At 37.5% G+C, this 24052-nt stretch overlaps 8 protein-coding genes across 8 annotated transcripts; 7 read left to right on the top strand and 1 right to left on the bottom strand.

Annotated features, from left to right (window-relative positions):
- Positions 1–68: 68 nt before the first annotated feature.
- GCK72_017616 (uncharacterized protein) lies at positions 69–2656 on the top strand (the record flags this gene model as incomplete). Its single annotated transcript, XM_003112628.2, has 7 exons — positions 69–74; positions 139–228; positions 447–538; positions 584–686; positions 1760–1853; positions 1905–2029; positions 2450–2656. 7 exons carry the CDS (start codon positions 69–71, stop codon positions 2654–2656), a joined length of 717 nt encoding a protein of 238 aa, XP_003112676.2.
- Positions 2657–2867: 211 nt separating this feature from the next.
- GCK72_017615 (uncharacterized protein) lies at positions 2868–4302 on the top strand (the record flags this gene model as incomplete). The annotated part of the gene is made up of 6 exons (XM_053732170.1): positions 2868–3025; positions 3225–3328; positions 3383–3620; positions 3667–3803; positions 3848–4049; positions 4095–4302. 6 exons carry the CDS (start codon positions 2868–2870, stop codon positions 4300–4302), a joined length of 1047 nt encoding a protein of 348 aa, XP_053581083.1.
- Positions 4303–4479: 177 nt separating this feature from the next.
- On the top strand, positions 4480–5747 carry GCK72_017614 (uncharacterized protein; the record flags this gene model as incomplete). The annotated part of the gene is made up of 7 exons (XM_053732169.1): positions 4480–4592; positions 4642–4745; positions 4789–4912; positions 4958–5077; positions 5135–5271; positions 5320–5521; positions 5570–5747. The coding sequence occupies 7 exons, from the start codon at positions 4480–4482 to the stop codon at positions 5745–5747; spliced, it is 978 nt and encodes a 325-aa protein (XP_053581082.1).
- Positions 5748–6122: 375 nt separating this feature from the next.
- On the top strand, positions 6123–7996 carry GCK72_017613 (uncharacterized protein; the record flags this gene model as incomplete). Its single annotated transcript, XM_053732168.1, has 8 exons — positions 6123–6235; positions 6283–6386; positions 6770–6893; positions 6938–7057; positions 7104–7240; positions 7284–7485; positions 7781–7915; positions 7963–7996. The coding sequence occupies 8 exons, from the start codon at positions 6123–6125 to the stop codon at positions 7994–7996; spliced, it is 969 nt and encodes a 322-aa protein (XP_053581081.1).
- Positions 7997–8368: 372 nt separating this feature from the next.
- On the top strand, positions 8369–9611 carry GCK72_017612 (uncharacterized protein; the record flags this gene model as incomplete). The annotated part of the gene is made up of 7 exons (XM_053732167.1): positions 8369–8481; positions 8534–8637; positions 8686–8809; positions 8853–8972; positions 9026–9162; positions 9212–9413; positions 9503–9611. 7 exons carry the CDS (start codon positions 8369–8371, stop codon positions 9609–9611), a joined length of 909 nt encoding a protein of 302 aa, XP_053581080.1.
- Positions 9612–11787: 2176 nt separating this feature from the next.
- GCK72_017611 (uncharacterized protein) lies at positions 11788–13396 on the top strand (the record flags this gene model as incomplete). The annotated part of the gene is made up of 6 exons (XM_053732166.1): positions 11788–11900; positions 11947–12050; positions 12097–12220; positions 12593–12900; positions 12946–13147; positions 13273–13396. 6 exons carry the CDS (start codon positions 11788–11790, stop codon positions 13394–13396), a joined length of 975 nt encoding a protein of 324 aa, XP_053581079.1.
- A 5451-nt stretch (positions 13397–18847) lies between these two features.
- GCK72_017609 (uncharacterized protein) lies at positions 18848–23549 on the top strand (the record flags this gene model as incomplete). Its single annotated transcript, XM_053732164.1, has 6 exons — positions 18848–19422; positions 19466–19610; positions 20528–21090; positions 21294–21494; positions 22493–22775; positions 23385–23549. The coding sequence occupies 6 exons, from the start codon at positions 18848–18850 to the stop codon at positions 23547–23549; spliced, it is 1932 nt and encodes a 643-aa protein (XP_053581077.1).
- On the bottom strand, positions 22210–22990 carry GCK72_017610 (uncharacterized protein; the record flags this gene model as incomplete). The annotated part of the gene is made up of 2 exons (XM_053732165.1): positions 22210–22298; positions 22474–22990. The coding sequence occupies 2 exons, from the start codon at positions 22988–22990 to the stop codon at positions 22210–22212; spliced, it is 606 nt and encodes a 201-aa protein (XP_053581078.1).
- Positions 23550–24052: the final 503 nt, after the last annotated feature.

The following is a 24052-nucleotide window of genomic DNA, read 5'->3' as shown; positions in this document are numbered from 1 at the left end:
GAGAGAAGAAGAAGATATTTCTCACTGTCCCCTCTCTCGTCCAGGTGTACAACAATCAACGCTAAAAAATGGTGGTCAGTTTGAGCTTCATTTCTATAATTTGAGTTTAAAATCGAGTTTCTGATTATGAAATTTCAGAGAGTAAAGTTCGGAAAGGATCAGTATGATGCTATCAAAAAGTTCGAGGTTCAACATCATGGAGATTTCTGGAAATTGATTATGGATAAAGTTAGTTTACGATTATTCTCAGTCAAAAAGGACTTCAATTGGTCCACAAAAGAGTTTACGTTCAGTTGGTTTCGAACCAACGACCCTCCGCGCATAGGGCAAAAGCAAAACCAACTGAGCCACCCAGCCATCAGAAACTTAATAGCGAAGGCATATATGATATTAGCTGGCTGCCTCCAGTTGCCTACTGTATTCTTTAATGATCTGTGTAATTCCAGACCGGAAAATCCGATGGCCTCTCCATCCTTGATGTTTCCGATGAAGCCTGTCTTTTTGCTCTCACTTTGGCTGAAAACCATCCAACTAATAAGTAAGATTTCCCCAGAAAATCTCGAACTACATATTTTTTCTTCAGATTAACAATTATGTCGTCCGCTGAAAAGCCAACATTCACTTTCCCGTCGAACGTTAATTATCACAAAGGATATATCACAAGAAGTGCCGATGCGATCGCTCCGGTGAGTCTGAAAGTGTTCGTTTTCAACCACTTGAAGAAGGAACCAATCCCATTAAAATCAAGATAATGTGACCTATCAAATAATTGATTAAGAAAAGAGAGATCTGATTCAACGTGTGTTGTGTGTGTACGTGTGTGTATTGAGATAAGTGAGTTAAGCCATCTGTTATGTAACAACACATGCCACGATTCTCTGGAGTCACCCCAAAACAACGCGACAAAACATTTGTCGCTGAGGCGTGAACCTTCGATCCAGGTCCGATTTTTGAAGTTTACGCCGCCATCGGCGAGTTTTTTTTCGGCTCAAGAATGGCGGATTGGGTTACACGGTCTGGAGTGGCGGGAGAAGAGAGAGAGGCCAAAAATCACTCGAATTACGTACTTTGTTTAGGAAAGGTTTTGACACTACTTCAGAAATGTGTACAAATTGTTACGGTAGGGGAGAGTACATGGGAGAATAGGTCAAAGTTTGGGAACAAGAAATGTCTAGAATCTTGTCACTCTTGTCAGTGAATCTTGACACTGAAAATAGGAGGATTTCTGTGTGTCCGGTTGTCCGTAAACACAGATAGCTCGGAGAAAAGAAGGCAAAAGATTACCTTGAGCAACGATTCTGATGAATCAAAAACTTGGAAAAGTATGGAGTTTTATTCAAAATTCTAGATAAATCATTTAATAGATGATATTTTTGAAAATGGCTCAAAATCAAGCTGATTGAGGTCAAATGAGCACATTTGCACAGACAAGGTGCAGATGGATACTGTAACTACAAGATACCGTACTCCGAAGACGCCTCAGCTTCTTCTAACAATTCATACAAGTGAAAATCATTTGACCCAAAGTTTCAGGGCAACTACAGTAACCTTACCACATTTGTCCAAGTCCCTTCCCCAGATTTCTCCTTTCTTCCCGAGATTCCCATGAGCAACACCACCAAAATGTGTTCTGATCTTTCAATACATTTTTTGCACCACGACTACAAGATATTTTCTAGGATTTTTTGATTTTCCCACACCTCCAATGTTGTTGCAGAACTTTTCCAAAAACAACTTCCTTATGAACAACAAGTTTCAGAATGGTCCGTTTGATCTGATCATCTTCAATGAGATCTCCCATGAAGTCGGCGATATCGATGGACTGTTCAAGAAGTTGAAACCACTTCTCAAGGGTAATCAAGCATTCTAAACCACAGTAATGTATCTAGTAATGTATCTTCCAGACTCTGGCCAGATCGTTCTCTTCTCTCGCCCGAAGAATCCACCACTTCCAGTTCCAGACGTTTGTCTGATGCTTTGGAGAAAACTTGCAGCGACGAAGGAGGAATTGCTTGCATCAGCAAATGCAGTGAGTGATCATGCACCTGACTTTTTACGTAGAATTTGGGAATGAGTTCCCACGGAGGCATGGGAACATCGGTCATCAGACTAGAATTTGAGATCTTGGGGTTGATGTTGATCATGACTTGAAACGTGAGGTGGCTGTGATGACGAAGAAGAATGTTGATGTTACAATAATTTGAGTAAAACAGGATTTATTGAATTAAAAAAGTAATTTCAAAATGTTTTTGAGCATGATTTTATGTAAAACGGGCTATCAAATCAAGTAAATTATAAAACATACAACTTTTGAACACCAAAATGTCCAAGACGATTCGAACGATAGTAATACCCAGTCTGTACGGTAACTTTCAGACAAGTTAAAACCGTTCGAAGTTTCCTTAGCTGCACCGTTCCGTAGCTTCCAACCAAACCATTCATATTCCAGGCCCAACTCAACGCCACCTGCTTCTCCGCCGCCGTCCCAATATGTGTCGATAAAGTTCAATGGGAGAATATCCTGTACTCCGGATGCTTCCCAGCTGTCAAAAATACTCCGAAATGTGATGAACGCACGATTCGTGACTTCTGTGTCGCCAAGTCTGGAAAGTTCGAATTTGAGGAGAAACTTCTAATCGTTATGCTCCGCAAGTAGTAGTCATGTTATAATTATGTGATGTTTGTTGTGTCAATGAATTCTTTTTCGTTTCATTTATTTTCTCCCCTCGCGCTGCAGGGTTCACTTTCTTCTAGTTGAATCTAAACATAATTGCTGACTTTTATGAATAAACGCACGTATTCCGTGTCTCGGGACAAATGTTGCAATGTGCACGAATACGGGTCGGTGGGAGTTTTTTGGGAATATTATGAGAACTGAATCGTATTTTGCTGCTAGTGATCCCAGTTCCTGGATTCTTCAGATGGTTGACTTGTATCTTCTTCCTCTTGCAATATTCTTTATCTTCTGTTCTACTATTGGAGTTATTGGGAATACTATAATGATATTATGTTGTGCAATTACAAAGTGAGTCTCATAAACTAATAGAGCTATAATTGGTTTATCAATCACAAAAATTTGTGACTGTATAAATCTTTGAGTTTTAATCTGAAATGTTCTGCAATCTTGTTTAGTTTTTGAGATACAACGATTTGAACGTGACTATCTCCTGAGCGATTCTAGATTCGAAGCCTCGGTAATCGAAAACTATGAGTTTTAATTCCAGACGACTCCGCTCCCCATGCCATTTCTTAATTTCCCTCACCTGTCTCATTGATGCTTTTCATATTAGTGGCCAGTACCCCTTCATCTATCAATTCTTTACTGGATGTAGGTTTTTTCAAGTTTCAAAAGATTCCTGGAGACCTTACCAACTCATTTCAGTCACATCCAGTCAATCGGAATGCTATTTCATGCTAATCCTGCCAATCATTGGCTACACTGCAGGCGGTCCCTTGATTCTTGCAATGGGGATTGATCGCTTCATAGCCGTGACGTTCCCGACATCTTATCGTTATTATCAACAATCGTCTGTGAAATATCTAGCTCTCCAACTAATATTTCCAACTATCTATACATCTTTTTTCCTAGTTTTCGGATTTTTGGAACGAGATATTAATGAGTGAGAGAGGAACACTAAAAGGAAAATATCTTAATTTCGCTTCCAGACAAATCACATGTGCCAACCCGTTAGCTCTCAAGGGGGCATCTTTTCAATGGTATAACTACACGTGTGCATTCATTTATGTGGCTATTTTCTTTGTGTATTTCAGAGTTTATTTTCTATTGAAACATAGTCAGACAAGTAAGTTTTCAAGGCCCCCTTCATCGTCAACTGTCCAGTTCTAGACTCCCGTTTCAAAAGTGTCTTCCGCTCAATCCTCGTCACTGTCAGTTTTGTTCTCTTGGGATGGGCAACAACTACAATTGCAAACTCCTCTTCGTATTCTGTCACGGATAACCTTGATACGGCTCATTTGATTCAGACATATGCTGGAATTACAGTCAACTTTGCAGCCGCCTCTAATGTCTTCGTGTTTTATTCTATCAAGTCAGTTATCGACACATCTTATCTGGTGAAAATATAAAATTTCAGCTCTGAATATCGTGAAGCTATTCAAAAACTCTTCGGAAGAAAATCCAAGAAACTAGGGGTTGCCCACACGGAGACATCAACCACTCAAGACCTCGGAGCTCATAGTTCAAAGAGATCAAAGTCTCTTTCTGTACTCTCAATGCCCAAATTTTTCTCATCCTCCAAATTAATTCCCAAATCATCACGAAGAATGACACTGGTGATCTAATTTGATAATTTCTAACTCTTGTCTGGCCAAACTCCGCCCCCTTATTGCTTACATGCTCACCCTCGCACGAGGGGTGTGAAAATAAATGAATCCGTGTTTTTGAGCCTTGCTTTTGATGTTTTAAACTTTCTACTACAAACTAGAAGTTGTTTTCTGAAAGCTGTCTAATTGGAAACAATGTTCGATTATATCAACCCAGCTATCTTGCCTCTCGGCTTCTTTTTCTTTTTCTGCTCTGTGATTGGAGTGATTGGTAACACAATTATGGTTTTTTGCACTATTAGGACAAAGTGAGTTATTGAACTCAATTTTTGTGATATATATTTTTTTTAATTTCAGACGGTTCCGATCCCCGTGCCACCTCTTAATTTGTGCAACTTGTGTTGCCGATTTGCTCCATGTCTGCGGCCAATTCCCGTTTTGTGTCCATCTTTTTGGGAATCGTAAGTTGAAATTTTCATTCCGAGTCCATGTTCTGGTATACAGTCACATCCTCCCAAGCTCAATGCTTCTATATCCTCACTATCCCGATTGTTGGCTTCACCACGGGCGGTCCCTTGATTCTGAGTATGGGAATTGATAGATTGATTGCTGTGAAATTTCCAACAAAGTGAGTTATTTGGAGAAAATTTTTTAGGAACTGAGGAGTTTTCAGATATCGGTATTATCAAGAAGAGCCAAGAAACTATGTGATTGCTCAATTAGCATTTCCGGTTCTCTATAGTATTGCTTTCCTGGTTTACGGATTCCTCGTGAGGGATACGGATGTGAAAAAGTGAGTGGCTTTTGATGGAACGCCTTGGCCTTTATTAATATAACTTTCCTTTTCCAGTCAAATGGTCTGCTCCAATCCCCTTTCTCTAAACGGATACTCTTTTCAAATGTTCACTTATACCAGTGGAATCATCTACATCGCAGTCTTTTTCATCTACCTTTCAGTTTATGTCATGCTGAAATCCAATAAAGCTAGTGAGTTTTTCTGATACCATATCTACCAAAAATCTTGTAAATTTCCAGGTGCCCGATTCAAAAATGTGTTCCGTTCCATTCTTGTGACAGTTGGTTTTGTGTTGCTAGGATGGGTGACCACTACAACAGCAAACACTTTGTCGTATTCTATCACAGATGATTTGCTAACCATCCAACTTATTCAAATGTATGCAGGGATTACTGTAAACTTTGCGGCGGCTTCAAATGTCTTTGTTTTCTATGCGATCAAGTAAGCCTACTAGTGTTCGGGTTCTCTCCTTACAAGAGATATTTCCAGTTCCGAGTACCGTGCAGTGATCCAATCAATGTTTGGAATCCGCAAGAAGGGCGGAATGATTTTCGAGCCATCCAGCACCCAGACAGTCACCAAAGTGGTCCCCCGTTCAGTATCCCAGCCATCTGTGATGTTTCAACAGTCACCTGCAGCAGCTGCTCGTCGGATGACAGTTGTCTGAATTATTATTTTGAAATGTTATTTTTCTATTACCCTGAAAAGTTATGTAAACATTTAATCTTTAAAAGTTGTTTCTGATAGCGAGTCCAATAAATTGGTTATTTGATCTACTTTCAATAATCAAATATGAGTAATTACATTTCTAAATCAAATCATTGAGCTGTCACAATTTAGTGATCAGTTACTTAAGTGACAACTTCTTTTCCAAAAAAGTGGAAGTTCAAAAAATTGTTTCGACGATTTTTGAACTCTTTCTCTCCCATGTGTCACCATGCAGTCGGTAGGCGTACCAACTCCTCCGGGTACATGAGAAACCGTGGGAACCAAATGAATGTCATCGTCGTGACACAACAACATTCATTCAAACATCCAAACGATGTTCGACTACGTCCCAAAAGAGATTCTTCCTCTCGGATTCTTCTTTTTCTTTTGTTCAGTTATTGGGATTGCAGGGAACGTTGTGATGCTGATGTGTTCATTCAGGACAAAGTGAGCTGCTGTAATTGGAAAATGGTCACACACTTTTTGGTTTTCAGAAGATTTCGATCACCATGTTATATCTTGATTACTGTAACATGCCTGGCAGATGCTATTCATATCAGTGGCCAGTTTCCGTTCTGTGTTCATCTTTTTGGAAATCGTGAGTTGCAGAGATCATTGTTTGAAAAACGTAGTTTAAGCCTACGAGTGCCACAACACCTCCCGGATCGAATAATATTAAGCTGTTCAGTCAAATCTGTAATTAAGTCATCCTAATTTTTTGTATTCTGATTCTTGCCGCCTCCAGAAAAAAAAACAACATCATGTTGTGTCTAGACCTGTAACAAATATTCTAGAGAACACCTGAGTTATCAGGTTCAGAAGACGAAAAAATCCGGAAAATATCCACTTGCCAATTGTGATTTAAAAACGGAAACATGATTTTGAAGTTGAAAATATGAGAATCCTGTAAACTATTTAAATTTAGTCATAAAATCACAGTTCTCATTACATCCTTATTCAAAAAACCAATTTCTGTTACAGTAACCTCCACCCAAGCCCAATGTTTCTACATGCTCACCGTACCTCTTATCGGTTTAACCTCTGGTGGCCCTCTCATCCTTTCTATGGGTATAGATCGTCTTATTGCTGTCAAATATCCCACAAGGTACTGTCAATTCTTCGAGTCAGTCATTCTAAACTGCATTCCAGATATCGAATTATTCAAGACGAGCCAAAACTGTACATCTTCGTTCAACTACTCTTCCCGATGGCTTATGCTGTCATTTTTCTGATTTATGGATTCCTAGTTAGGGATACTAATGTCAAAAAGTATCGATTCGCCTCCTTTTCTCATAAATATTTTGTAAATTTCCAGTCAAATAATCTGTGCGAACCCTCTGGCTCTCAATGGAACTGCTTTCCAAATGTTCACATATTCCAGTGGAGTCATTTATGTTTTCGTGTTTATAGTCTATCTCACAGTATATCTGCTTCTGAAAAACAACAAAGCTAGTGAGTCAAAAAAAAGAATCCCTGCTTCAAACTACTTTCCCAGGTGCTCGATTCAAAAGTGTCTTCCGCTCTCTGGCCGTTACAGTAGGCCTTGTCATGTTCGGATGGGTCTCCACCACCACTGCCAACACCCTATCCTACTCTATATCTGACACTCCTTATACCGCTCAACTCATTCAAATGTATGCTGGAATTACAGTCAATGCTGCAGCGGCGTCGAATGTTTTCGTTTTCTATGCAATCAAGTGAGCAAACAGACATCATCAGTCACATGGCGTGCACTATGGGCTCTTTAGAACCTGCGTCAAAGAATTTGAGTTTGAATAATAAGGGATAATTAGAGAGGACACATGATAGGGTGCATATCTTTTGAACCTCAGGGAGAATAAGTACAAATTATGGGGAAGGTCTTTGAATTGACTTGCCAGAATAACTTGGTTTATTTTGAAATTGAGCAAAATCTGAAAACCTATCTGAATCCCCACAATTCAGGTCTCCAACCATACCACGTTTACTTTAAAACTCCTATTGAATTTTCAGCTCCGAATACCGTGAAGTGATCAAAGCGTTGTTCGGAATGAAAAGCAAAGCCAACTCCCCTGCATTCGAAGCGTCTAGCACTATGGTCACCGTCAAGTCTGATGCAAATTTACAGAAGAGACGATCTACGATCTTGTGAGCATATTTTCATTCAAATTTTCAAAAATAATTTCTCCTTTCAGGTCATCAAAATCCGTCGTTCCCATTATCAACTGATTTCCAATCATTTTCCATTCACAACGCTTTTTTTCGAATCCTTTTTTTGATAATAAAAACGAAACATCTGAATCACCTCACATCAAAACCTTTGCTTTTTCCTGGGATTGGAATAGGATCTTACAAAAACTTCATATTTGGGACACCGATTCTCACGCTTATCACATGCAAACTCCGCAGTTCAGACTCTTGATCAACCCCCATGTTTTTTCTCTAGTCTAATCTCAAGACAACATGTGTCTCCCACTTTTCATAAATCATAGTTTTCATTTTTAGAAGTTATATGCAGTAAATTGGCACTTGCTTTGATAGAATGATGTTTTTTCTTCTTTTTTAAAACTTTTGAGATCAAAAATAAGTTTTTAGACTCAAATGTTCGCTCATATTCATCCGTTGATCCTTCCACTTGGATTCTTTTTCTTCATCAATTCATTTGTTGGTGTCATTGGGAATGGTATCATGTTGATCTGTTTCTTCAGAAATAAGTGGGTTTTTGGAACTAGGATTCAGGATGTTTTTTGAAAATTAAATTTCCAGACGCCTCCGTTCTCCATGCCATATACTCATCAGCTTGACATGTATCGCTGACCTATTGCATCTCTGTGCACAGTTTGTGTATTGTGTTCACTTGTTTGGGAATAGTAAGTGGTCTGAAAGTTTGGTAACCTATTGAACTCGGAATCTTCCAGTGACAAGTTCCCAAGCTCAATGCTTCTACATGCTCATCATCCCTCTCTCCGGAGTTGGTGCATCTGGTCCATTGATTCTGGCAATGGGTGTTGATAGACTGATTGCTGTGAAGCTTCCTACAAAGTAAACCAATTATTAGAAGGCTGATTTCAATAAGTGTATTCAGATACCGTCAATTGCAAGACGAAGCAAAATATTATATCTTTGGACAACTCGTTTTCCCGATAGTTTACACTTTGGTTCTCCTTTATTACGGGTTTCATTATCGAATTGTAGATGAAGAGCTGTCAGTTATTTTCTATTTTTAGGGACCACTCACTTACAAATGACGATTTTCAGACAAGTCGCATGCGCGGTCCCTCTAGCTCTGATGGGTACACCATTCCAGTTTTTCACCTATTCAAGTGCTCTTATCTATTTTCTTGTTGTCGTGGTCTATGGAATTGTATATTACCTGCTGAAAGCTAGCAGTGCTAGTAAGTTTTCTTATTATTAATCCATTATTTAATCATTCTCGAATTCCAGGTAAACGATTCAAAAGTGTGTTTCGTTCTATCATGGTTACTGTCGGCTTCGTTTTGTTCGGTTGGGTTACCACAACTCTCACCAACACTCTCTCCTACGAGATTACTTCTGTGGCATTCACAGCCCAACTGATGCAGATGTACGCTGGAATAACTGTCAATTTTGCAGCGGCTTCAAATGTTTTCATCTTTTATGCAATCAAGTGAGTCCTAGTTTGCAACAGTGAAGCATCATAGTTTCGTTTTTCCGTTCGGAGTATCGAGAAGTGATCAAATCGTTGTTCGGATGCAGAAGCAAGGCAAAGTCACCGGCATTCGAGGCGTCGAGCACAATGGTTACGGTATCTTCGGTTTCTCAAATGCAGAAGAAAAGGAAGTTGACGATGGCATCGATAAATTAGTTGTAAAGATTGGAATTCTTTTTTTCACAATAAAGCATTTGAACTGCGATAAAAATTGATTTCGTGAAAAAATTCATAATTTTTCACCAGAAGCTTCATGATTACCTGGGCAGAAGAAACACGGCATTTTTCTCGCTCGAAATGATGCAAGAGTCATTTAGACTGCTGATCCCATTTTCAAACAGAAAGTCCTCACAGTAGGCTTTGGCGATCTCTCTTTTTCCTCACTTTCTTTTTGACTAAAAAATGATTCACAGACACAAGTGAACCCGCGCCAAACTCAATTTGCATTAATATCCGAAACCTCTTTCGATATGCTCTGTGGTCCATGGTCCATCAAAGTGCAACACATGTGTCCGATGTTTTGCAAGTCGTAGACCACCTAGGTTCAACTTTCTCAAAAAAAAAACCACCGATCATTTCAAGGAGAATAGTGTAATTTGAGATTTCAGTCACTTGTTTTCAATTTTGATTCTGGATTTTCGTTCATCGTGGGAGGGAGTTTGTCATCGTTTTACATTCCCTACGAGAAGGTCATTTTCATTAAAAGAAGACATTTAATCTTTTGTATTAGGAAGAATGTTTCGTTTCTTCTTTCTCTACTTTATTCTTCTTTTTTTTCTTAAAAATTTCTTGATGATTTTGCACCTAGATATTGATTTTTCAGAGTGCAAAGTTATAGACACTTGATGATGAGATAATTGTATTTGAGAAATAAGAGAATTAGAGTTTTACGAGAACGTCATTTTCAGTAGTCCCTTCTCTACTCTCTTTAATTTTTCTCACTCTCTCATTCCCCTCACTGCTCATCAACTATTTAATGGATCCGTTTAGTTTTTGATCGTTTCTATTTTTATTTCATTTCGAGAGAAGAGGGTTCAAAGAGGAAGGAAGTCACTTTAAGGATTATGTGTTTTCGTTTTTTTCTACTTTTACACATTATTTGCAATTCCTTTTTTTGTAAGAATGACCACGAGTTTGTTCATTTTTTTGAGAGGACACTCAATGGAAAACTCACTTTGTTTTAGCAGTTCCCACTTTTTAAAAGTTAATTTTTTCTCGCTTTTAAAAATCTAGATAAAAGCTTTGCTAACTTAAAAAATTTCAAATATATTCATCAAACTTTCATATCTGTACCGTCAGAAATTGGTCTCATTCTCGCTGTTTTATCTTTTTATTTTCGAAAAACAGTTCAAATCGTTAGAATCGCACTTTTCTCTAAAAATCATGTTCTATTTTGCCTTCAGAAACAAAAGAGAGAAAAGTGGGAGGAGTCTGGAAGCGTGTAAAACATAGTGAACAGGTGTCAACTGCTTTGAAGCGATGTATATTGGAGATGAGTCTTAGTTGATTGATCTATGACATGAGAGATTTCGGATTTGGAATTGAATTCGAGTTTTTGAAATAGTTGTGATTTTCAGATTTTGGTTAACATCAGTTTTGAAGAAAAAATTCGTTAATTTGTCACTGATTGATTTCATTTCCAAATTTTCCCCGGAAAAAATAAAAAGAAATTTGAGAAACATGAAATGAAAGAAGAGCTCTCACTGCTCCCATCCTGAGAAAACCAGCGAAAATAAAATTCCGACGGGACCCTTTGCGTGGTGTAATGAATAAATGATTGAAACACATGTATCTGTTTTTCAGTCCAAGGATCAGACTCCGTTCACACATTATTCTATTTACAGATTCGAAATTCTGAGAATTTGAAGAAAATATAAATCCGATTCATATCACGTTTACATCGTGATTTATATGTACTTTTATTCCTTTTGTAGCTAATTAAACATGTACTTTTAGTTAAAATCACAAATCCGCTTACTTGTTTTTCCCTGAATTCTGAATCCAAAAACTCACTTGGGAAATACAAAATAATTTTTTTACTATAAAAGCAGAAGTTTTGTTCAGAGTTTAGTCATTTTCAGTTTTAAGACTGGAATCTGAAATAGTTTTGTTTTTATGGACCCAACGAATTCTGAAGAGAGGGCTTCCTCCCACTCGCTTAAAAATTCTGCAAAGTGCAAAAGTTAGACCGGAAACCACCTCTGTGAACTCAACGTTTCTTCATGTTTTCCCACTTTTTTGGTTCGATTCCGGTTCATATCTTGTCTCGAGATCTTTGTTTTTTTCTCTTTTTTTCGAAACAGATTTTCAGATTTCTCTTTTTTTTCAGAAAATGTTTGAAGATGTGCATCCATGGATGATTCCATTGACATTTTTCTATTTGATTATTATTCCAATCGGAGTTTTCAGCAATGCCGTGATGATCATTTGCTTTTTCGTGAATCCGTGAGTTTATATATCCGTTCTCCAAATTCGTTCTCTCTATTTCCAGTCGCCTCCGTTCCCCATTTCATATTCTCCTCACGTTGACCTGTCTGGCTGATGGAATTCACGTCTGCGGTCAAATAGTATTCGTCATTCAACTGCTCACGAATTGTAGGCCAAAGACAAAAAAACTTGGGGTATGAAAATTCGTTTTCAGCCTTCTCCTACCAATCAACATGCTATCTTTTGAACTTTTTCCCAGTAATTGGCTTGACAATTGCAGCTCCACTTCTAATGGAAATTGGTCTGGATCGACTATTAGCGGTCTCGTTTCCAATTAAGTGAGTCTATCTGTATGTCTGTGAGTATGGATGTCGAGGGAAATAGAAATTTAGATCTATTGAAATAGTAGCAGCAATGAAGAGTTCGGAAGAATAGTTTCTTTTTCTCAGAAAATGCTCAAATATTGTCAAATTTTAAGAGGTTTTAAGTGAACTTCTGATTTTTGGAATAACTTTCGAGCAATTTTTGAAACATCGAAAAATTCCCGCGGCAATTTTTCATGACTTTCTTGAAACCAAAGAAATTTATTTTTGTATTTTTGTTTGTCCAGAAGTCCCAGCTTCTGACTTTCCAAATGACAGATCGTCTGTTGATCTGAATACTCCGATGTCCATTAGTTTTCTGACAAATACTCAAACCCCTTTTTCCAGATATCGCGAGCTGCAATTCCAAAAAGTTCTCTACACCTCAATCCACCTCATCTTCCCCATTCTCTACACTTCAGCCATCCTCTACCTCGGTTTCATCGAACGGAATAATGAGTGGGTTCCCCTCGAATTGATTTATGCCCTTTTCCAAATTGTGCATTTCCGTAATTACAGACAAGTGAAGTGTGCGATACCAACTGCTTTGGCAGGCGTTTCCTTCAAAGTGTTCACTCTTTCAAGCCATGCAATTTACGTGTCAATTATATTGGCGTACGCGATGACAGCTGTACTTCTGAAGTTTCACGACACGAGTGAGTCCACCGAGTTTTGGGTTACTGTAGCTCTCAAATTTACAGGTTCTCGTTTCAAAGCAGTCTTCAAATCTATAGGAGTCACTGTTGGAATCGTTCTGTTTGGATGGGCTATCACTACAGTATCCAACACGTTTGGCTACTTCGTTACTGATGACCAAGAAATTTTCAATTTAATCCAAATGTATTCTGGAATTACAGTCAACATTGCAATATCATCGAACCTATTTATTTTCTATACAATCAAGTGAGTAGAGACTGAAATTTAACGACTGCCACAAAATAAAAACCACATGTTTTCTGATAATCAGGCCAGAACACTGGAGAGACAACATTTATTTGTTTAGTCTTATCACCAATATTTATTTTCAGCCCCGAATACCAACTGACTGTAAAGATGCTGATGGATGGTTCATGTGTGAAGCTTCCAGCGTTTGCAGATTCTGGAAGTGAACTTCAGAATTTGAGAAAGGCAACGAAGTCGCAGGAGTCGTAAGGAAAAGTGAATGTGATATTTCGGAAACATATTTCATTTTGATATAATAATATGATCTCGATATTCTACAAATTCTCATTTTCTACTAAATGAATTTTGCATAATTGTATTGACCAGAACTTTGCTGCAAGCAGTTTGAAATGTTTTCAAAACGATACTTGAAAACACATATTGAAAAATCACAAATCATGATTTAGACACAGTTTTTCTTCGAGCCAAATTTAGAATTACTGAAATTATTTTAACCGAAAACTTCAAAGAAATCGAGATCCATTCTTCAGTAATTTCGGAGGAACGCAGTTGCTGATTTCTCGACACATTGCGCTCTACCAAAACAGAAAAATGGTACGTATTTCGAACAGAATCGAAAATCCGTAACACTTTGGAATACGGGAACCCGCTATGCTTTTAAAAACCCTAGAAAATAAAATTTACAAGTTTTATTTTTCTTTTTACAAACCAAATATAAAATAGATCTAACCGATGAATTGCTAACATATTCGGGTATCCGGAATTACAGTTTACTCGTATTTCTTTCTTTTTGTTTTCCATTTTGTTCCAGTTTCATCTGCACTTTCGATCTTCTTCCTCCACTATTCTCGATTCAATTGTATTGTTGTTCTCGCTGTCCAACTTTTTCAAATCGGCTGAAAATTGGGAAACTGGTTATGGAGAACTACTCACGAGGACGTATTGTTAAACATGCAGTAAACACGCAGTAAACACGCTCTGCTGGTATCTGGCTAGAGCGCGATTGCTAGAAATCACAGTTCCAACTAATATCAAAACCCAAACACAAAAAATGAATATTCACCTCACCATTCGGCCGTGACGTGGCTTCCATCCGATTCTTCGGGAAGAGTTTCCAGAAGAATGTGAATCCAAATACAGTAACCATGAAGTTGAAGCCAAGATAGACGAAGAGAAGCAACATTTCTTGAGGCGAGAATAATCAGAGATGGCTTTGAGGGGAGCAGTCGACGTGGGGGGTTCTACGTGTTATGAGTGCGTGGCAGTTCACGTTTCTTCTTTTTTCTTCTTCTTCTTCTATCTGAAATAAAAATCAAAATGTTTTTCCTCTGACTTGTCCTTTTCTCTGACTTATCACACAGCGTGCGTTAACTATAACTGACGTATATGGAGAGAGCTGATAAGGGCGAGAAAGGAGAAGACAAAAAGTGTTGAGTCACACTGTAAATGCACCTGTCAGGAAAGTAGAGAAGAGGGGGGGGGGGAGAAAGTGAGAAGAGGAAATAATCCAGAGAGTGACGAATACAATGACAAATGGGAGTTGACCGAGAAGAGTGATAAACGGTTATTTGAATAGGGGAAAATGGGAAAAAATAACTCAGGTGGTGTACTAGAGTGTTGGCAAAAGGTGAAGATCGGAAGAGGAGTTTTGGGTTTATACAGAGATAGTGATAAAAATCAGAGCTATGAAGTTGAATCTCCTGAAATGGGAACTTCTGATCTCCTCCAGTTTGAAAGATATTTCCACTAGGTAAGGGTCGTGAAATCAGTTAATAATAAATTGTCAGAGTACGATGTTGGCAATCGCGCTCTACCGGAACTTTGAAAAACTGATCACTTGTCTTGCGTTTTCTTCATTTTTCCGTTACGGTGAAGCGCAGTTTCAAACCCAGTTTGGGTTTTTTAGGAGAATTTGTACACCATTTGAAAACTGAAATAACTATTCTGATTCTGAAAATGCTATCGGATTTCGAAAATCAAAACAGTGAATTCCAGTTGGAATGTAATTATGCTTTTAGGGCTCTTTCTATAACAATGTCACAGAAAATTGAAAATTTCTATTTAAGAAGTAATTCGGACTTTTCCTTTTGGTTTTCCTTGAAATTTCAATTTGAAATCTGACTGGAAATTAACATTTTTAGAACCAAACTGAAAATGGATCCGGTGATCCATGTCAGACTCTCGAAAACCAGACATCCTTTCAAAAACCTAAGAAATCTAAGATCAAGGACAAAAGATGAGAAAAGGCGGATTATTGCCAGAAAGTTGTTGTTCGAAGAGTGCATTTGTTGAAAGAAGAAGAAGAAAAGAAGAGGTAGACATGGGCAAACCAGATGAAAAAGATAATTCAAGGGTTTGGAGAGAAGAGGACAACCTTTCATTGAGCAGCTGCTTTCAATTAAAATATTGGATTCAAAAGTTTAGATTTGAGTTCTAGAAACTGCAAATTCGACTAATTATATTCGCATTTCTCTTTGAATAAGAAAGCTCCACCCCCCCGAAATCTTTCGGCAATAATTTTTCCAGCTGCTCGTTATTTCTACGTAAGAAAGAAGAAAAAGAAGAGAGTGGGAGAATGGAAACCGAAGATGATGAATAATGTAAGCACCAGATACAAAACGAAAAAAAGAAAAAGGTGGAAAGAACTTATGGTGTGAAAGAAGAAGAAGAAGAAACTAAGGGAAGAAAATGAAAAAGATGAAGAAGAAGATGGGGGGAAACGAAGAAGATGAAGAAGCGGAAAGGAGTAGGAAATTAAGAAAAGGAAAAAATAATATATAGAAGAAAAGGGGGAAGAGATCTCGCCTTGCTAAGTATTATAATCCTTGCTGGCTTGCTCAACTGAGACAGAGAAGAAAGAAAACATGCAAAAAACGGGAGGAAAACGGGAGGAATCTTGATACATTTCTACGCCCTCCCGAAAAGAAGAAATTGAAAAAAAAGAGTTTGGAACGTCTTCTTCTAACAAAAGAGTCGTCGTTTGCTCTCTCTTCTTGTTTGTCGCCATTTGATTGAGTTGGTGGCTATTAGCACGAATTGCCCATTTTACAGATCAATGTGTTGGGTGCAATGGGAGGAGAGAAAGAATGCTATTTTTTTTTAGATTGCGTCAGATTTGGTGGAAATAGGTTTGGAGGGAAATGACGAGAAAGAGCAACAAAACAATTTGAAAGTTTAGAAATTTAAAGCTCAAAAATCAAAATACGGTTTTTAATTAATTCCCAAAAACGAAAACGGTCTGTACTGGCCGAACTTTTTTCACAGATCTTAGGCCATCGGCCATTAATTTTTTCAAGTATTTCTTCCAGGTTTTGAATGTTTTCCATAAAAATGAAAAGAAGAACAATGGTGGCCGCATAAAGAAATCTTCTAATTCGATTTCAGAAAACGTAAAGTTTTCTCTAATAGGTATCAGAAGTCTAAGGCACCAATTTTATGATTTCAAACTTTCAGCTCTAAAAATAATTCAAACTTTCAAATAAATCAAAGGGTGCGGTTTTATAAATGACGTTTCCTTTCCCTTTTTTTTTGAAAAAGTAATTTTTATTGGTTTACGAATGAAATCAAAAACAGAACAACATGTGTACAACATTAATAATCAAGTTCTGAAGTACCGACCAAAGTCAAAAAGTGAAAAGTGAATCAGCTTGTTTCTCAACAAAAGTCCTTCTTCACCCGGTCGGGAAAGTAAATATCACAATGATTCGTGAATCACAGTGTCACCAGAAAACGAAATATATTGACATTTACTCATACGGTTTTCAAGAAATTCCTGGGTTGGAAGGGTTCTTTCTCAAAGTTTTACTTGTTTTCCAGAACTTTTTTTCGTCTGGAAAACTCATAAATTCTTGAGAATATTCTAGAGAAGCTGCGTGTTCTTCTCGTGGAATTATTCAGTTGGTTGTGTTTTTTTCGAATTTTTTCCTGCTCGGCGAAATGAAACGGAAACGGATTAAATTTCATCGGCACAGGTGTGAGAAAAGGTTTCGGAATTAACGGAAATTTAATTATGCGAACGAGAAAACATTACACAAATCACAGAATGATAAGAGGGAGAAAATATAATAAAAAGGTAATGAAATGGTGATAGATGTGGCAGTTAGTAAGTAACTCGCAGTGCGCAAACACCTGTCTCTTCTCTTCTTTTCAAGCGGCTCGCTCAGAGTTCTGTTTACTCTGCTGTCCGATTGTTCGCACTGCCCTACCGATACCAAATGTCTTGGATACTCGAAGAAGAGGTTCAAAAAGTTTGAGCACTTATGAAGAAGGAAATAGGGAAGAAATGAAGGGGAGGAAAGGTGCTTTCTATTGAAACAAATGGAAGGGAAAGGGGAGCGGAAACAATATAAAAAAGAGAAAAAACGACAGATTTATGAGAAAATTTACTTTTTTATTTCAGCAGCACCAGGGAAAAATTGACATTTTTGATTTCTGGTTTCTTGTTTTGTTGTGCCCGCAAAAATGATCAAAGTACCTCAAAAATGGCTAAAAAATAGGCAAATATGAATAAGAGAATGGGCAACAAAAGGAATTGAAAATTAAAGATTTTAAAGACGAATCTCTTTTCCGCTTCGTTCCTTTCTTTTCTTTTGACATATGGAATACGGTTCAAGATGTTTATGACCCATTTCGGATAGCTGTATGTGCACTCGTCGATTCCGCCTTCGTAGATTTCTCCTCGTTGTTCTCGTGCTGCACCTGGAAACAACGAGAATTTGTTCAGCTGGTGGTAAGAGAGCATAGGTAATATGTTCATTAACTTATCATATTCTAGTGGAAACGTCATGCAATATAAACTCCTGCCACTTTCGCAGTGACTCCATCTAATGGAAGTAACAGGAAGATCTGGAAATGCTCCGATCTTGGTGAGAAATGTATAATATTTCAGTCATAACCGATAACCATCTAATAATCATATGTGACGAATGGCTTTTAATAGAGTCCTGGATTTTAAATAAAGATAAACCAACATCATAAACCTATCTGTAATTACTAAAAACTCCATTCTACTCTCTTCAATTTGATATAAAAAAAACCTGCCGCATCTTCTATCCAAATGTTGTCCTTAACTTGCTGAACATCTCATTTCCAGTTATCAACGACTCTATCTAATGAACCTGCGATAACCTCTAAACCAACAGACCTTCCCCCCTATCGAATGCAAGCATCTCCAATCCTCTTTGTCTTCAATCCACATCCTCTCCTCTTCTTCCTAGTCTGTTCCACCTCTTTTTCTCCAAATACCAATACGAAATGCCTCCTGAATTCCCTTTGTTTCGTCTACCAATGCTTATTATGAAACGAGTTCTCAAATTGGTAACTCCATTTGAATTGTGAGTTTTATTATAAGATTATGTCAAATCATTTATTTTTAAATTTAGAGTTGCCATTTCACTATGCAGTAAGAAGAGTAAAATGATCTGTAAGTCAATACGGAGTCGACTACAATGTTGTAAGTCGACAAGAGCATTCGTATTGAAGTTTTCATCCAATAATGAGATTCGTTTGAAGTTTGATTACTGCCCAAAAACTAAATGGGTTTTTAAAATAAACACTCCACCTCAAAAAAATTTTCTACAAAAGTTTCTTTCAATGTTTCCAAAAAAAATGCGAAAAAGCCCAAAACCTGCTTACATAAAAGTGGTAAACAATTTATATATAATTACCTGGGAACCATTGGAAAATAAATCAATATCCGAGATGTCTATCCAGTTATTCACGTCACAAGAAGATCAAACGGCAACTATGTACACATTCATCCTCTACCTATCTGATGTTTTCAACATACCATTGCGCACTATTGAACTACATTTCCAAGAATTCACACGAGTGGAAAACGAAGACATTGTTGATTTTTATTGCCGTGATCGTGGAACGGAACTAGCTGTAGAATCATTGAAATTGGTTGGAAAGTGGTTGAATTTGCCAGAAGATGGTGAAGTCGTGTATTCAATTCTCTGCCGCCAACAAGCTCGATTTAAGCTCCAGCTTCTATTGGAACCTACTACGGAGTTCAGATTAAAACCAATTCATTTGCAACACAATCCATTTTATTTTGAAGCGCACCACTCTCTTTGGATTAGTTTTCAACAGATCCTCGAATTCCAATCACGTATTATTATTCTATTGAATTCAATTATCAATAGAACACATTTAATAACACTGATTATAAAATGGAACGATGGATGGACACCAGCATGGAGAATGATAGCAACAATATTTGAGGAAGATGTAGATATAGATGAATGTGTCCGTTCATTGATACTCATTGGAAGGTATGTGATTTTTTATTCTCGCTCTGAAACTAAAATATTGCAGAATTAATAACCTTCAAGTGCATCGAGAAGAAAGAATAGATACTGTTGATGAGCAGATGTTACGTTATGTTCACTACTGTCTACGTCGTCCGGATGGAACAATTGGTGAAATTTTAGTCCAAAACAATAAAAAGGGAGGGTTTTGTGTAAGTTGTGAAGATGAACGCAATTCACCATTCTATCCGAAATTTTCATTGAATAACAATGTCTAAAAATAAAGGGTTTATGAGTAGTTTCTGAAGAAACCAATTATATATTTGATGTATCACTCTTGTTAAAACTTTCATTCATTTCTTCTTTATTTTCTATTGCATTTCATTGTAATTTACATTCATTTATCTTGTATAAAATTCTTGTATTCTACAAACATTTGACTTTCCTATGTTCATCTCATGAATATTTCAAATCCGAGAAAATATTATTCAGAGAAAGAAAACATACAGTGACTCTTAAATCTCCAGCAATTACCTCAAAAACCAGCAATTACCTCAAAACCAACAGACCTCCCCCCTATCGTATGCAAACATCTCCAATCTTCTCTGTCTTCAATCAATCCATATCCTCTCCTCTTCTTACTATTCACTCCCATCTCTCATCCACCAAATACCAACACGAAATGCCTCCTGAATTTTCTTTATTTCATCTACCAATGCTTATTATGAATCGAGTTCTCAAATTGGTAACTCCATTTGAATTGTGAGTTTTATTATAAGATTATGTCAAATCATTTATTTTTAAATTTAGAGTTGCCATTTCACTATGCAGTAAGAAAAGTAAAATGATCTGTAAGTCAACACGGAGTCAACTACAATGTTATAAGTCGACAAGAGAATTCGTATCTAAGTTTTCATCCGATAATGAGATTCGTTTGAAGTTTGATTATTACCCGAAAACTGAATGGGTTTTCAAAATAAGCACTCCACCACGAAGAAATTTTCTACAAAAGTTTCTTTCAATGTTTCCAAAAAACGAACAAAAAAGCCCAAAACCTGGTTACATAGAAGTGCCTATACTTAACTGGGTACCAATGGAAAACGAATCAATATCCGAGATGTCTATCCAGTTATTTACGTCACAAGAAGATCAAATGGCCACTATGTACACATTCATCCTTTACCTATCCGATGTCTTCAACGTACCATTGCTCACTATTGAACTACATTTCCAAGAATTTACGCGAGTGGAAAACGAAGACATTATTGATTTTTACTGCCGTGATCGTGAAACAGTGTCAGCTGTAAGATCATTGAGATTGGTTGGAAAGCGATCAAATACGCCAGAAGATGATAAAGTCGTTGATTCAATTCTCTGCCGCCAACAAGCTCGATACAAGCTCCAGCTCCTATTTGAACCTACTCCTGAGTTCAAATTAAAACCCATTTATTTGCAACACAATCCAATGTCTTTTGAAGCTCATCACTCTCATTATATTAGTTTTGAAGAGATCCTCGAATGTAAATCATCTATTATTCGTCTATCTCATTCAATTTTAAACAGTACTCATTTCAAATGGTTTATTGAAAATTGGAACGATGGATGGACACCACCATGGAAAATGATATTAACAGATTATTCTGAAGATATTGATATTGATGACTGTGTCAATTCATTGATACTCATAGAAAGGTATGGTGTTTTTTCACTCTGAAACAATGCTGGCAAACAGGCCCTGGGGCAATTTTATATCGGAGCTCTCAGTCATCGAAAACTTTCGCTTCTTCAGGCGGCCTTGTAGACGACCAGATTAGTCGATGTGCAGAAATTCTGCCCATGTAGTAAATCCGCGGCCGTCCGTTCGACAGCCTTGCGCTGAAATTAAAATTTTACAGAAACTCTAAACTTCAAGTGCGTCGAGAGGAAAAAATATTTAATGATCATCATGGAGTCAGCCATAATATTTACTACTGTATTTGTCGTCCGGATGGAACAGTTGGTGAATTTCTAGTCGAAAATAATAACATTGGATTGTTTCGGGTAAGTTGTGAAGCTGAACGCAATTCACCATCATACCCAACATCATGGGATGACTGGTATGACGATGAGTAACAACATACGGTTTTACGGTAGTTTCTGAAGAAACCAATTCAGTTCAATCAGTTTTGATAAACTTTCATTCATTTTTTCTCTGTTTTCTATTGCATTTCGTTGTAATTTATAATCACTTATCTTGTTTAAGCAATCCTGCATTTTACAAAAATTTGACTTTCCTATATGTACATCTCATGATTATTTCAAACCCGACAAAGTACTATTCACCCTTATTATTCATACTGTAACTTTGCAAGATACAATTTTCAGTGCGAAATTTTTTCCAGTGAAAAATAATCACAATTTCGGAAACTTCCTTCGAAAACCATAATTTTCCTCAAAAATGAAGAAAAGAATGAGAGGAAAGGTGTTTTTAATAAAACAAAAAGAAGGGAAAGTGGAGCGGAAACAATGTATAAAGAAGAAAGATTTATGAGAAAATTCACTTTTTTAGTTCAACAGCAATAGAAAAAACTTGACATTTTTGATTTTTTGTTTTGTTATGCGCACACAAAATTATTAAAGTATCCAAATCAAATGGCTTATAAATAGGCAATAATACAAAATATGAATAAGAGAATTGGCAATACAAAAAGGATTAAAAATTGAAGATTTTAAAGACGAATCTCCTCTCCGCTCACACGATTCGTTCCTTTTTTCCTTTGGCATACACGGGATGTATTGAACTCCAGGAATACGGTTCAAGATGTTCATTACTCATTTCGGATAGCTGTATGTGCACTCATCGATCCCGCCTTCGTAGATTTCTCCTCGTGGTCGAAGGCCTCGCTGCTCTCGTGTTGCACCTGGAACCATAGAGCTGGTGGTCAGAGAGCAGGACACTATGTTCATTAAAATATTCTATTTAGGTAGAAAATCTTTGAAGATAATCTCCTCCCACTTTCGCAGTAACTACAACTTCTACATCGGCAAAGATAGGCGGAGCCAATTCGAAAAGGCTCCTAATTTTCCAAGCCTTACCTCCAATAGTGTTATCCAGGATACAAGCACACAGCGCTCCAACGAACATTGGCATCTGGAGCAACACATTGAGAATATCATTGGCCCAAGACCATCCTGTTGCCACTGGGAACTTTGTGAAATACTTTGGCACGATCATACCAAACATCATCGAGAATCCGAAGACACCCATATTACGAGAAAGAGCCATGTCGACTGTTTGGAGATTCGAAACTGCAACTCCGACTACCATTGCCATTGAAAAAGCGAGAACTCCACCGACAAGCGGATCAGGAATAGTGGAGAGAAGGGCTCCGATCTTGGTGAGAAGTCCGAGAACGATGAGGAAGAGGCCAGCCATAACCATCCGATGTTTTCCGTGTGAGTGGTCATTCCAACACTTGGACCAAGAAGTCCTGAGATCAGGGATCCGATTCCTTCTGCGAGAATTCCTCTGTTGATAGCATGACTTGGTGGTGGACGCTCTTCTGAGACTCTGGCCGTGATAATCACCAACAGATTCAAACACTGATGTCATGGCGATACGTAAACGCGTGAAACTTTTTTTCAGTTCTTGAATTTTCAAAAGGTCACGTAGAAAATATTTAAAACGTGAAGAGTTTTCCGAAACTTTTTTGTTGTTTCTAGTCTTGTTGTTTTCAATTACTTGGAAGAAGAGGTGGGTGTAGAGAGCCCATTTTTCTGAATAGGTTTTTTGTTAACATTTTCAAAAGATAACTCGCAAAACTACCCTTCCTCTCGATCAACTCAAACTTTTTTTCCTCAATTCCAAAATGTTCTCCCAAATCAAAAACCTGTGTTTCAATGTTCATGAAAACAACAGTCTCGTTTACTACTAGAAGCAAAGTAAATACGAAAAAAAGAATCAAGCAAACATGTATATAGACGGATTAATATGTTTTGTTTGACAGGATTCTAGTCATTTTGAGAAGCGGGAACCAGAGTTGAACGAGCCCTTTGATCGTTGCGACGACGATGGAGTGATAGTGGGCGAACTCTTCGACTTTTGGCATGTTTGCTTTGATGAAAAGTCGAGTCATGAGGACGTTGTAGCCAGCGATCGGACTTTTTCCTGAAATAAGATTAATGAGAGTGGAGATTTTATTTCGATTTTCGGCTCTATTCCAGTTTAGATGTCCTTTAAAAACTCAAACGTCCCAAAAAACACTTAAACGTCCTTTAAAACACTTAGACGTCCCTTGAAACACTTAAACGTCCTTTCAAACTCTAATTTTTTTTAAATGTCCTTTCAAAAGTTTAGACGTCCCAAAAAACGTTTAAACGTCCCATAAAATGTTTAGACGTCCCTTGAAATCCCAAAACATAGTTCTGAAGATTTAGACGTCCCAAAAAATATTTAGACGTCCCTTGAGCACTTTCAGTGACTTTTAGTGTTGAAGGGACGTCTAAACTTTTTTGGGGCGTTTAAATGTTTTTTAGGACGTCCAAATGTTTTTTAGCACGTTTAATTATTTAAAACCAAATTTTCGGACTTCAAGGGACGTCTCAAAATTTTGTGGGACGTCGAAACGTATTTTGGGACGTCTAAATGTTTTTCGGGACGTTTAAACATTTTTGA

This window comes from Caenorhabditis remanei, chromosome V (assembly GCF_010183535.1).
Source record: "Caenorhabditis remanei strain PX506 chromosome V, whole genome shotgun sequence".
NCBI lineage: Eukaryota > Metazoa > Nematoda > Chromadorea > Rhabditida > Rhabditidae > Caenorhabditis > Caenorhabditis remanei.
The sequence above is the reverse complement of the archived record's forward strand: the minus strand, read 5'-3'. Positions and strand labels throughout refer to the sequence as shown.